General features: G+C 46.5%; 4 protein-coding genes across 4 annotated transcripts; 3 read left to right on the top strand and 1 right to left on the bottom strand.

Moving 5' to 3' along the window:
- Positions 1-22: 22 nt before the first annotated feature.
- LOC101763373 (histone deacetylase HDT2) lies at positions 23-1,032 on the top strand. The gene has a single exon (XM_004964302.2). It carries the CDS (start codon positions 109-111, stop codon positions 796-798), a length of 690 nt encoding a protein of 229 aa, XP_004964359.1. The 5' UTR covers positions 23-108; the 3' UTR covers positions 799-1,032.
- A 957-nt stretch (positions 1,033-1,989) lies between these two features.
- On the bottom strand, positions 1,990-5,839 carry LOC101762967. The gene is made up of 12 exons (XM_004964301.3): positions 5,573-5,839; positions 5,199-5,471; positions 4,912-4,958; positions 4,313-4,453; positions 4,177-4,225; positions 3,993-4,045; positions 3,281-3,915; positions 3,053-3,099; positions 2,925-2,970; positions 2,652-2,700; positions 2,428-2,556; positions 1,990-2,321 (listed from the first exon to the last, which is right to left on the bottom strand). The coding sequence occupies exons 2-12, from the start codon at positions 5,391-5,393 to the stop codon at positions 2,201-2,203; spliced, it is 1,512 nt and encodes a 503-aa protein (XP_004964358.1). The 5' UTR covers positions 5,394-5,471; positions 5,573-5,839; the 3' UTR covers positions 1,990-2,200.
- Positions 5,840-7,805: 1,966 nt separating this feature from the next.
- On the top strand, positions 7,806-11,838 carry LOC101761873 (superoxide dismutase [Fe] 1, chloroplastic-like). The gene is given in 10 exon segments (XM_012845388.2): positions 7,806-8,013; positions 8,505-8,634; positions 8,637-8,713; positions 8,786-8,980; positions 9,054-9,229; positions 9,335-9,446; positions 9,532-9,558; positions 9,652-9,675; positions 9,764-11,484; positions 11,569-11,838. Coding segments are annotated over 9 exon segments (1,038 nt in total). The 5' UTR covers positions 7,806-7,875; the 3' UTR covers positions 9,923-11,484; positions 11,569-11,838.
- On the top strand, positions 10,102-10,599 carry LOC101762292 (putative cyclin-dependent kinase F-2). The gene has a single exon (XM_022825876.1). The coding sequence runs from the start codon at positions 10,102-10,104 to the stop codon at positions 10,597-10,599; it is 498 nt and encodes a 165-aa protein (XP_022681611.1).
- Positions 11,839-12,113: the final 275 nt, after the last annotated feature.

Genomic DNA, 12,113 nt, shown 5'->3' with positions numbered 1-12,113 from the left:
ATTCATCTCCCTTTCCCACACCGCGACACGCTTGCAGAGATCTAGTGAGAGGGACAGATCTACAGAGAGGGAGGGAGAGAGAGGGGTAGAGGGAGATCACCAATCACCATGGTGGTGGCGCTGGGACCCGGCCGGTTCTACGGCAGCAGCCTCCCGCGACCGCGCTTCTTCCCCGGCGACCGCGTCGACCCGCCGGTGTCCGTCACCGACCCGCTCCTCGCCTGGGCGCAGGAGGCGCACTGGTCCATGGGCGGCCTCGGCGTCAAGCGCCTCCACCTCCAGGGCCGGATCGAGGGGTCCATCGACAAGCTCCGCCGCCGCGCGCGCCGGGATGCCAGGGCCAAGGCCCGCGCCGCCGGCCACAAGCCCGCGTCGCTCGCGGCCCTCGGCTCCGACGACGACGCCAGCGACGGCGACTCCGACGAGGAGGCGGCGGCGGTCCAGGAGCGGATCCTGAAGCGGGAGGTCGTGGACGACGACGAGGACTCTGACGGGTCCGACCAGTCGGAGGAAGAGGAGGAGGAGGAGGGCGACGACGAGCCCCTCGCGAACATCGCTACGGCTGCCAAGAAGAAGCGCGCCAGAAAGCTCAGCGACGAGTTCGACCGCATCGCCGCGCAGCAGCAGCTGGAGAAGAAGCAGAAGGCCGTGGCCGCGGCGCCGGCGAGGACGTCCCCGAGGAGGCAGGCTTCCGCGCCAGCGGCAAAGGCGCCGGCGAGGGCGTCGCCAAGGAGGAAGGCTGCCGCGTCCGCACCGGTGGCTGGGGCAAGGAGGACCTCGCCGAGGAACAAGCACTGAGCGGTGGTCGCTGTATGTGCTACTCTGGTTCCTGATCTGTTAGGTCTTGTCGATCATGTAGGTTGGTAGTCTTGGAAATGCAATGTGTGATTGTGTGGCTAGTGTTGGAATTTGGATGTTGGAAAGCTATTCCTTATTCTAAATGGCGTTGGATGTTGGAATGATGAAATGGAATGGATGATGATTATATCTGGATTAACCCTGGAATACATAGTGGCTGTCTTGATTTCCCAACTTGTTGCGTTCTTGGGTTCTGCTTAATGTGGTCTCTTGGTTCTTATTTTTGTAGTATGATATGAACTTATCACATCTTGAGAAAATGGAAATGGTTGTCTTTTTGATTTTTAAAAGCTAAGATGAAATATGGTGCTTTTGTTACTGAAATGGCCAAGTCGTTCCTGCTATCTGATGTCTGAACAATGATGCATTTGTTGGTTTTGTGTGGTGCTATCTTCTGTATCATCAAATGCGGATCCTAATCATTTGACCAATTGGAGAAATCATATGTGTATGCTTATGTCTGAAATAACTTTGAAAGAATGCACTGTTCTAATGTCAAGAGAATGTCATCAGTTCTTTTGCTGTTCAGTTTAATGCTGTAATTAGTTTAATGTACATGCCATAGGAAGTAATGCTATCTAGTTCCTGATCTGTTAGGTCTTTTTTTTCCCGATTGTGTGGGATGGTAGTCTTGGAAATGTAATGTGTGATTGTGTGGTTGTTGGATGTTAGAATGATGATGAAATGGAGTGGATGATTATCTCTGGATTAACCCTGTAATAACATATTCTGTCTTGATTTCTGAACATAAGCTATGCTGATTATCACATCTTGAGAAAATGGGAATCATTTACCATCTTTTGATTTGTTAAAACTACGATGAAATGTAGTGCTTTTGTTTCTGAAGTAGCGTTGGAAGATGTTGCTGCTAGCTGATGTCTGAACATGTTGCATTTAATGGTTTTGTGTGGTGCTGTCTTCTGTATCATCAAATGACTATCACATACTCTATAAAATCTAAGGAAAATGTGGATTCCAATCATTTGGCTAGTTAAAGGCATCATATGGGTATGCTTGTCTCTGAAATAAAGTTGAAACAATGCAGTTCCTGTTCTGATGTGTCGGAGCATGCTGTTTTTTTTGTTCAGTTTCATGCTATAATAGTATAATTAGTTTCATGAACATGCCATAGGAAGTAAAATGTATTCCTTGATCTGTTTGGTTGTTGGTACTGGACTACTTGTATATGGTAAACTTGAGGTAACAATATGGAAAGAATGGTACATTCAGGGCAGTACTGTAATTCTTGTTGCCCTTCTGGATTTTGTATGTATTTGTATCTAGGACCTTTTCAAGTCTAATTCTATTAGTACAAAGAAACGGGTCAAAAAGGATTGGGTGATCATGTGTTGGAGTCAGAGACGATTCTTTCGATCTCCTCTAGTAGCCGCTCCTTCTCTTCGGTCAACTCCTCGTTTTGCTTCTGAAGCTCCTCGATCTGTTTGGTCTGTTCTGAATCTTTCCTGTAATTGATTGAAATATTTGAGTAACTATCTTTAGAAAAAAGGCTTATGGTTACTGGACAAGAATTTTCCTTAGAAACATGTGTCCTTGAGGCAGTGGACTCACCTGTTCATGAAGGATAGGTTAAGCTTCAGTGATCGGACTTCCTTCTCTAGGGTTTCGCAACGCTTAAGTACGGCTTGCATGTCGGATGGAATTACTGGTGTGGAACTTCTTTCCTTTGCTTCTGCCATTCTGAACCAGAAAATGTAATCCAACATCATATACTGCATGCTAATTAGGACTTATTGTGCAAGACCATTTTTCTAAGAGGGAGAACCATCACATACTTGCGTGAGCGCTCAACCCTGCGCTTCTTCGTAGGATCTCCATTATCAGCTGCACAAGCTCATTAATTAGGTCGTTTGGTGATAATAAAACAGTATACAAGCCAAAGCATATGCCACGTCTTTTTAGTCGAGTGTTCTCATTTGGCGCAAGCATATCATAATTGATATATTTAATGTTTCCCCAGTATATATATACTGGTGAGTAATTATTTTGAGAGGTAACCATACGCCACATATTTGGTGCCTATATAAAAAGCTGTCTTCTGGATATACCTGCTTTTTCTGATGAAATGGATCCCATTCGAGTTAATGCCCCTTTCTGCCAATGTATAAAATGATCATATTGAAATATTCTACCAGACGGAACTTTGGATGCTCCAGAAGTAATAATCAGAGCTTACCTTTTTGTCATCTTTCACATTATCCTTTAGTACCCTCTCCCTGTATTCTGTGCATTTAAACAGAAAAAATAACTATATTACTCTCCCATGGCATGATAAAAATGACATCAGTATAAGTGGACAGATCAAACATTCTCACATCCATGCTGTATCAACTAATCGGTGTTGGCATGAAGCCAAGTAATGTTTTGCTACAACTCAGGGATAAATGTATCGATAGAAGTATACCTTTGCCTTTTGATCTGCAGTCAGTTGTTCCATTTGCAGCATTTTTTCTAGTGCTCTCACAAACAGACATTGCTTGCCCCATAGGAGGTAGCTCATCACACACTTCAAATCCAGCTGAATGAGCAGTCATAGCAGTAGATGAGCCGCTGTGCGAAGGCTCTCGAGATGCTGCACCGAACCAAACCTGGTTTGCAGGAGCAACGAAGTTACCACTATTTGGTTCCATGGGCCTCTCAGCTTTGGGAAGCATTGGGGAATCCTGAACTTGTGCAGTTGTCACTAGGGAAAATATATCTGTTCCTCCAAGAATGTTTTGTTGAAACTGCTGAGGGTCATAGAATCCAAAAGAATTGCCTACTGAGGCATCTTTGTTAGCATGGCTACCAAGCTTCTTGCGCTCCAGCGTGTCCTTGAGCATACTCACCACTGAGGTAACAGCATCTTGTGCCACCATATGATCCAGAGGGGATGTTGATGAACTTGAAGGAGATACAAATTTTGGAGTCTGAACAGGTGTGTTGCTCACCGGAGTACTGTTTGTTATGTTTGTAAAATCTTGTTTTAATTGGATAGTTGGTTCAACACATCCTGCAGTTATTGGTGTCACATGAGTTTGCATTGCAGCATATCTCCTCCTGCAAAAATAACCAAATCAAGCACCATACATTTCATCTGGGAAGGTAGTAGCACATATAAAATCTGAAACTCCTGCCTTAGTTCTGAAGAACGGCTTCTAGTCATTGGTTGAGTGCTATGGAACCAGGCCTACACATGAACAAATTAGGAAAATGAGAAATAAAAAACGCCTTTACTTGCTTGATAATCTTGTCAAGGTAGAAGTAATTGGAAATTGATTTTTTTTATTTGAACACAAATGGATAGTGATATTGGCTAACCTTTGCCAGAAGTAGGTCACTAGCCTGCATTCCTTTCTCGGCAGCATTCCTGTTGTATGGCAAATGACAAGATTAATATTACATGAACTACATACATCTTATACTAGATGATGATGCTGGTGTGCAAAGTATGTACTTGAGTGATTGCTGGTTGTGATTATTTGGATATTCAACAGAAGGAATTGCTGAACTCTGTTGAACAAAGTTGTCAGTGAGAAAATTTTGTTGGGTAACGTCATGCTGTTGATTTGGAAGGCCTGCAGCTTCTGATGACAACCTGCATGGTTTTACACAACACCTTGTGAGTTAGTAATTGCAATTAACCATAAAAAATCTAGCATCCATGGTAATAGCTCAAGTTTATGAAAATTTCTGTGTTAACTTCATTTAGCTGTGTAAAAATTCAGTACATTTCCTCGAAAGAAAATGTTCAGTACCATCTACATGCTCAATAAAATATAGATGCAGTGCAGAAAGAAATTTCCTGGAAATGTGTGATTACAGTAGGAGTTGCTACTTCATGATATCCGACCTTTAGATGGGTAATAATATGATCTATTTGGTATCTTGAAGCATATGAAGTTTAGATAGCCTTTTCTGTTATTAGTTTCAATTCAATCACCGATCATTATTTTAAGGTGTTGACTCCATCCAAGTACACTATTTCATCGATCAGGTCGTATCTACAAGATCAAATGAATTTAATTAATTTTGCATCATTTACCAATATATTACCTAGAGGGCTGTCGAGGGCGATTGTTAACTGAACCAAATCCTGGGATCTGCAAATAAGCAGTCAGCAATTTTAGGTGATAGATTTTGAATGAGAGAGATCAGCCAGTGTAGTAAGTAGTACTTCACTATTCATGTTCATATAGCTTACGAATATACTTGTTATGTATTTTCTGAGATGGTGGAAGAAGTGAGTGATCCCCAGCAAAAGGGACCCTATCTTCTGAAACACGAACTATTTCACCTTTGAAGCACAGAAAAGAATGGCAGGTAAGTTTCAAAATTCTTGCCTCTCCATTGGTAAGCCAGCTGTTGAACAACTCCTCGCTGTCTTCTCTGAAACTTTGTGACATGTTCCTGAACCCCAACATCTCCATACTTGGCGCTGCCGCCACACCCATAGAGTTCTCCATCATCGCCTTGAGGAAGATCTCCTCGCTGGTGTTCCTGAACAAGTCAGACAGGCCCCTGCCCTCCATCTGCATGAACCCCCTCTCAGTTCAATCTCCCCTCTCCTGATGAATCACTTGACCAGATTGATAATAGGACTCCCGAAAAGCTGTCTTTAGTAGTACAACAGTAGTAGGGTCACTAAGGGCGATCACTTGAAATTCAAGCAACATAAGTAATGAAACAAATGAGATAATATAAAATAGAATCCCACCTAAAGAAATCATAAAACTAATAAAATGGAGCTTGGCAGAAGAGTTCAATCACAGAAGACATGTAATAGTTGAGTGTTGCACTAGCTGGAAGTTAACAAAGCTGGTGGCAGGTATCTTCCTCTTCAGTGGAGGCAAAGATTCCATTCTCCTAATTTTGTCTCATCAGTGGAAAATTTGGCCTATGAAGAATTTGGCTGCTTTTGCACCAATGATGTAGCTGTAAATACGGTCTATACCAGGTCTGTATATATGAACAGAAGAGCTGTGCATTGCTTGAAATCGTCTTGATATGCTGACAGCTTCTGTACTTGGTCTGAAAAAATGCAACACAAGTTAAATATCAGATAAATCTTTTGGCAGTTGCTCCGGATTTCACTTGTGATGTTCTATACTTAGTCTGAAATATGAAAGGTTTGAACTATTTGTATCTTTTTTGTTTTACACTTTGAGAGTTCTAATCCAGGGATCAAGGGGGTGTTTGGATACCCATGCTAAACTTTAGCACCTGTCATATTGGATGTTTGGATACTAATTAGGAGTATTAAACATAGTCTAATTACAAAACTAATTGCACAGATGGAGTCTAATTCGTGAGACGAATCTATTAAGCCTAATTAATCCATGATTTGACAATGTGGTGCTACAGTAACCATTTGCTAATGATGGATTAATTAGCCTTAATAGATTCATCTCGCAAATTAGACTCCATCTATGCAATTAGTTTTGTAATTAGCTCATGTTTAATCCTTCTAATTAGCATCTGAACATCTGATGTGACCCTGCTAAAGTTTAGCACCTCGTATCCAAACACCCCCTAATTCGTGGCAGCTTGGTCTAAGGTGGTGACAGCATCAATGATATGCATGTTAATATAATATAATGCAGCAATTGGAGGAAGTGGATGGCCAGTCTAAGTGCTCATAGGCCTACACAGCATTACAGCGACATATTTGAATGATAATACTGACGCAAGGCTCAAAAGCGCCGGTTTGGAGCCTCCCTAACATGAACTTGTAACAAGATCCTTTCTTCTATTACTGGTCAGGTAAACTGATCCTCTCGTCACGTTTAATTGTCGATGTTTTGAGGGCAAAAAAAAGCTTTGCTTTGCAAGCATCTGCTGATGCTGACAAGGCTCCACTTAATTTCCTACTGTAACTCAAACACGGAGCTGTAAATCTTCAACTGCAAATTTTGGAGGGAAAAAAAAGACAACATAAAAAATTCAGATGCTGATTTAGACGCTTGAGTCAAAGCACCATTTTACTGCTTTTAGGTAACAGAAGAAAGCTGCGCTTTCTATGTTCCTTGAACTGACTGCAGGAGTATAGGTGAATTCACATGAATGTGCATATGATTTTCACTGACAGTGACTGTACTCTTCCCTACCAATTTCCAATTTTCCATTTAGAGAAACAAAGACTCCGTGAGGTCTGACCACGACAATCAACCAAGATCTCTCTTGACCGTCCAGGTACATCCCGATTAGGTGGCCTGTCAGCATCAGCTACGATCATAGAGCAAGTATTCTACACAAAGAACCTAAAAACAACTAGGCATTCAGCAGAAGCTGTACCTTGCAATCTTGCAGGCTGTGCTCATAGCCCCATAGCTGTTGTCCATTGCTGCAAGCCGCACCTGGCGGCACAGGCCCCGACGACGGATTCTGCCGCCGGCACACGACGCGCATCCCCGACGGCGACCGCAACCATCGTCTGACCTCAGTGATCGCATTTCTTTAAATCCCCTACCGATGTCGCCGGAGTGCCAAACTGCAAGCTTGTTTAATCTCAGGGCTTTGACAGTGTCCTAGGTGTCGATGCGAGGAGCGGGTTCAGATCAATTCAGGGTGATCAATTCAGGGCCGGACAAACACAAGGATATCATATTTGGAAATAGCGGCTTGTGATTGGGTCTAGAGTACAATACAATATGCGCAGGTGCTTCTTGACTTCAGAATTTTAGTTTACGCCTTCGCGATGGCGAGGCGTAACTTTCAAATTACGCCTTCACGTACCGGTGCACTCTGGGCCGGGAGAAACTAAAAGAAAAATCAGACCAAGGAGATCTGTGAGCTTGTATGGATGGAAGTGGTAAATGCACAAGCGAAATGAATTCAGTAGACGGGCCTGTAAATAAAGTGAGGCCCAGTAGCGTCCATGGTGAGGCTGAAAGCCCGTGGTCAGTTTAAGCCCACAAGGCAGTCCACCGCGCGGCCGCTTATCTCCTCCGCCTCAACTCGTCTTCGCCTGCGAAGTCTGAACCTGAAGGCTTTTACCCTGCTCAAGCGGAGCTCGCGTCCATGGCGTCCACCGCGCTGGTGGGTGTGGGGGGCGGCCTCTCTCTCTGTCTCGTCGCCGCATCCTTCTCCAAGCGCGCCGGTGGCGGCTTCCTACGGCATGGCCGCCGCCTCGTCCTCCTGAGGAGAGGAGGCGCGGGGGTGAGTGTTTCCCGCCTCCCCTTTTCGTCTTGTCATTCACCAGTTGGTAGCTTGGATAGGGAGGTAGTCCATGCTTGGCATCTGTGGTATATTGTGTATTGGTTAGTTCTTGTCAGTAATGGTTCATGTGTTCTTCTATGCAACAACATTTACTTTATTTTTGTGATGCTAACCAGTGCTATAACAAGTCATGTTTTGGCCTCTTGTTGATTTCACATCCAATGTCAAGCAGTAGGTTAGCCACAGCATTTTCTGTCGGAAAAAAAACTACCATCTTTCACCGGCTTATCAGCCACCGAACAGTGTTTTTATCTCACAACAAATCAGCGGTTTCAGCTTTTCAGCCGGCTTATAAGTAGTCCAGCCGAACATGCCACTTTGACCTGCAGGTTGCAGCACTATCTTCATTTCAACTGTATCATTTTTGGGTCAAGGAGGCCTCCCCAACTACATGTTTGATTTGATCTGATGAAGTGATTGCTTTTCATCAGGGAGAGGGAACGAGGAGACGGAGTTCCCTGATATTTCATTGTGCCAATGAGGCGAATGTGGCGACTGAGGATGACACTTTGGATGCTGATGCTACTGATGATGAAACAGGCCTTGAGACTGACACTGATGACATACCGAAGATGAACTAGAGTCTTCATTGCCTGAGGATGTTGAGTGGATAAAGCAGCAGCCACTTCCTTATCCTTTGGTAAGTACTGAGGGTGTCCATTTGCTAAAATATTAAGTAGTGAATGGAATCACCATGGGGGTGGTTATGTAGGATGCGCTGGAGCCATACATAAGCAAAGAGACGGTTGAGCAGCACTGGGGAGTTCATCAGCAGATGCATGTGGATAGGCTCAATGGTATTATCGGTGGCAGCGAGTGGGAAGGCATGTCCCTGGGGCAGATGATGTTTTCCTCTTTCAACGAGGGCAGGGAGCAGCCCCATCCTCCCTTCTTCCATGCTGCCCAGGTACCATTTTATACAACACAGCTTTGCCGACTTGTGTATACTTCAAGTGCCTAATTCTTGGCCATGTTTTTAGGTATGGAACCATGATTTTTATTGGCGATCCATGAAACCTGGCGGTGGGGGCAAACCACCGGAACGGCTTCTGAAGTTTATTAACAGAGACTTCAGCTCCTATGAGCACATGATCCAACAATTCATGGATGCTGCACTGACTCAGTTTGGTTCTAGATGGGTTTGGCTTTCTTGTAAGTGATGCTAATGACCTTGCCTCTTACCTTCACTGTTCTAATATGTAGCTTGCACATGTTGGTGTGATGAACATAACTCTTTCCTAATGACTGCTTGTAGACAAAGAAAGCAAGTTGCTTACGTGAAATCAAGAAGTCCAATCCCATCTGACAATTATGGTAGGCTGGTCATCTCAAAGACTCCAAATGCCATCAATCCTCTTGTTTGGGGCCACTCTGTGAGTATCTTCAATTCTGCAACTTTTCCTTCCTTACATCATCATGACCATGTCTGTTAGTCTCATGAATCCATTTCTTTGGCAGCCACTCCTCGTGATTGATGTTTGTGAGGTATGGATGTTGCAATATGTTCATTTTCCTTGCTTCTTAGTTTTTCCCTAAAAATACATCTTTACTAACAATTCTACTCACTTCTGGGAACAGCATGCATACTACCTGGATTACGAGGTTAGATGGTGAATGATGCTTAGAGTTTCGTCAGTAATTAAATAAGACATTTTATCTGACTTGTTTGTCTTTCTTTACATCCTTGCAGGACCGAAGGGCTGATTATGTTGCTGCAGTCCTAGAGAAGCTTGTGTCGTGGGAAGTGGTTGAGTCGAGGCTCACAAAAGCCGTACAACGGGCGGTAGAAAGAGATGGGCATCTCATGAAAAGAATTCTAAAGAAACGACAGTTAGCTCAGGCAAGGTGACCATGAAGTCGCCAGCAGCAGTTCTGTGGAAGCATAACAATGCAGCTGGTAACTGAGGTGCATCTTGGTCCTTGTGTAATTTTACTTTGCTATTCAGTGGAACCCTGACACATATGGACCTTGCTTTTGTTAGAAGAATGTCTTTAACCAATAGTGGTTACAAAAGTGTATTAGAGGACATGCCGGAGTCATGGACAATAGCGGACGCGTGGTCGCTCGGCTGCGTCATGTCGGAGCTCCTCACCGGCATGCCACCGTCCGCGGGGAAGATCGAAGCCCACCAGCTCTTCAAGATCTTCGACGTGCTCGGCGTGCCGTGCAAGAGGGCGTGGCAGGCCATGAAGCCCCAGGCCTACGACGATGAGGTGCTGGTGTGGCGGGCTCGGCAGCTGCGAGCGCGGCACCGCAACCGGCTGCTCGAGATGTTCCCGGAGGAGATGCTGTCAAGGGACGGATTCCAGGTGCTCAAAGGGCTCTTGACGTGTGACCCCGAGAAGCGGCTGACGGCGACCGCCGCGCTCCGGTGCCCATGGTTCAACGAGGACGACTACGGTGCTCCTGTCTCGGAGACGGAGAGGACCAAGATCGCCGCCATGGCCAGCAAGTTGAGCTCACTGGCCATATCTTACGTTGGATCCGCGCTAGGTTTACTAAGGCCTAAGTCATTGGTCCGATGATTGAACTGTGATATGGGATGGAAGAATATTGACGTTTTACTGCCAGTTGTTTTAGTGATTTTTTTTATACACAATCTTCTTCTCCCCAAGATCACTACTCCATGAATCCATGAACCAGTTTGTCTAATAAAGATGCTCAAGTCCAAAGTAGCTCACTATCCGTGAAGAGAATGATCTGCTTATATGCAACATCAAGAGTTCAGGACAATAAACAAGTGGCGGATAAATGAAAATGCACGACACCAATCTGTCTATCCGATCCGTTGGAAACTGAAGAGTGCTTTTCAACAACCTGAAGCATCGGGTATCGAGGAAGCATTGTTGTACACTCCCACGTCGTCCTCTCTGGGCGACTCGGGTGGCTCCCCCGACACCCCGCACAACCCCACCCCTGCGCGCTGCTCTTTGCCTCCGCCGCCGCCGCCGCCGGAAGTCCGGTGAGCAGCGAGGAGGGTGGCGGCGGGGCCATCTCCCTCGTTCCCCCTCCTTTCCCCTCCCTTCTTTCACCCTCTCCGCTCTTCCTTCTCCTGCGCCCTGGACACGACCGGCGACCGGATCCGCGCTCCACTGGCCGGTCCGGGCTGGTTCCGGCATGGACGGCTCCGACCTCGGTGGCGGCGGGCGGGCGGCGGTGCTGTGCCGGCTCGGGGACCTGCGCGTCCTGGGCGGCGGTGGCGATTTTTGCTCGCCTAGCTCTGCGGCCGGGCCCGTCGGCGCCCCCGGCGGCGGTTGGCGCGGCCCAGCGCGGTGGCACCAATACAGCGCCTAGCCTGCCCTCTCGCTCCCCTGCTTCCTCCTCCCCGCCTTCACGTCGCCTTCGCGTCCCCTAAACTGTCCCTGCCGATCCATCGCCTAGCCTGCCCTCTCGCTCGCTGGCCACCTTGGGTGAGTCCTCCCTCCGCCCCTCTCGTTCGTCCCGCCGCCCGTTCCTCCCCTCAATTGATGTGACTGATGATTCGATTGCTGCAGCAGGAAGAAGCGATGGCGCTGATGCTTGGGGCCGGGAGGCAGCACGCTGCAGCGTGGCTCGTCGTCGTCCTGCTCCTGATGCAGCTGGTGGCTGCCGTCAGGGGCGGATCTACATGGTTAATTAATTGGCGTACGAATGAAATTAGAATTGTCTAATTCATTCTTCATTCCCTGTTGTAGGCCGTCTGCTTCTGAACTAGGCCCCATGGTTCAGAAGAGCTTTCTGTGTTCAACAGAAAGAACCCTTCAACACCACAGAACACAGAGGAGCTTTGTGTTGTGCTGTCATAGCTTTACCAGTTGTTCTCAGACGGATGATATCCTACTGTGGCGGGTACGACGACGGTGCACAAGCAAAATGAATTCAGTAGACGGGCCTGTAAATAAAGTGAGGCCCAGTAGCGTCCATGATGATGGTGAGGCTGAAAGGCCGTGGTCAGTTTGAGCCCACAAGGCAATCCACCGCGCGCCCGCTTATCTTCTCGTCGTCTCGCCTCCGGAGTCTGGCGTCCACCGGCACCGCGCTGGTGGGTGTGTCCGCCTCT

The sequence above is a fragment of the Setaria italica genome, chromosome IV (assembly GCF_000263155.2).
Source record: "Setaria italica strain Yugu1 chromosome IV, Setaria_italica_v2.0, whole genome shotgun sequence".
In the NCBI taxonomy this organism is placed as follows: Eukaryota; Viridiplantae; Streptophyta; class Magnoliopsida; order Poales; family Poaceae; genus Setaria; species Setaria italica.
The sequence above is the reverse complement of the archived record's forward strand: the minus strand, read 5'-3'. Positions and strand labels throughout refer to the sequence as shown.

Bases quoted from the DNA above. Each gene is read 5' to 3' on its own strand.
- LOC101762967 (XM_004964301.3), bottom strand. From the start codon at position 5,393: ATGCAGATGGAGGGCAGGGGCCTGTCTGACTTGTTCAGGAACACCAGC. The intron at 3,916-3,992 runs GCAGGAGTTTCA...TTATTTTTGCAG, and splicing joins AGCCGTTCTTCAGAACTAAG to GAGGAGATATGCTGCAATGC. The intron at 2,322-2,427 runs GTGAGTCCACTG...AATCAATTACAG, and splicing joins AACCTATCCTTCATGAACAG to GAAAGATTCAGAACAGACCA.
- LOC101763373 (XM_004964302.2), top strand. From the start codon at position 109: ATGGTGGTGGCGCTGGGACCCGGCCGGTTCTACGGCAGCAGCCTCCCG.
- LOC101762292 (XM_022825876.1), top strand. From the start codon at position 10,102: ATGCCGGAGTCATGGACAATAGCGGACGCGTGGTCGCTCGGCTGCGTC.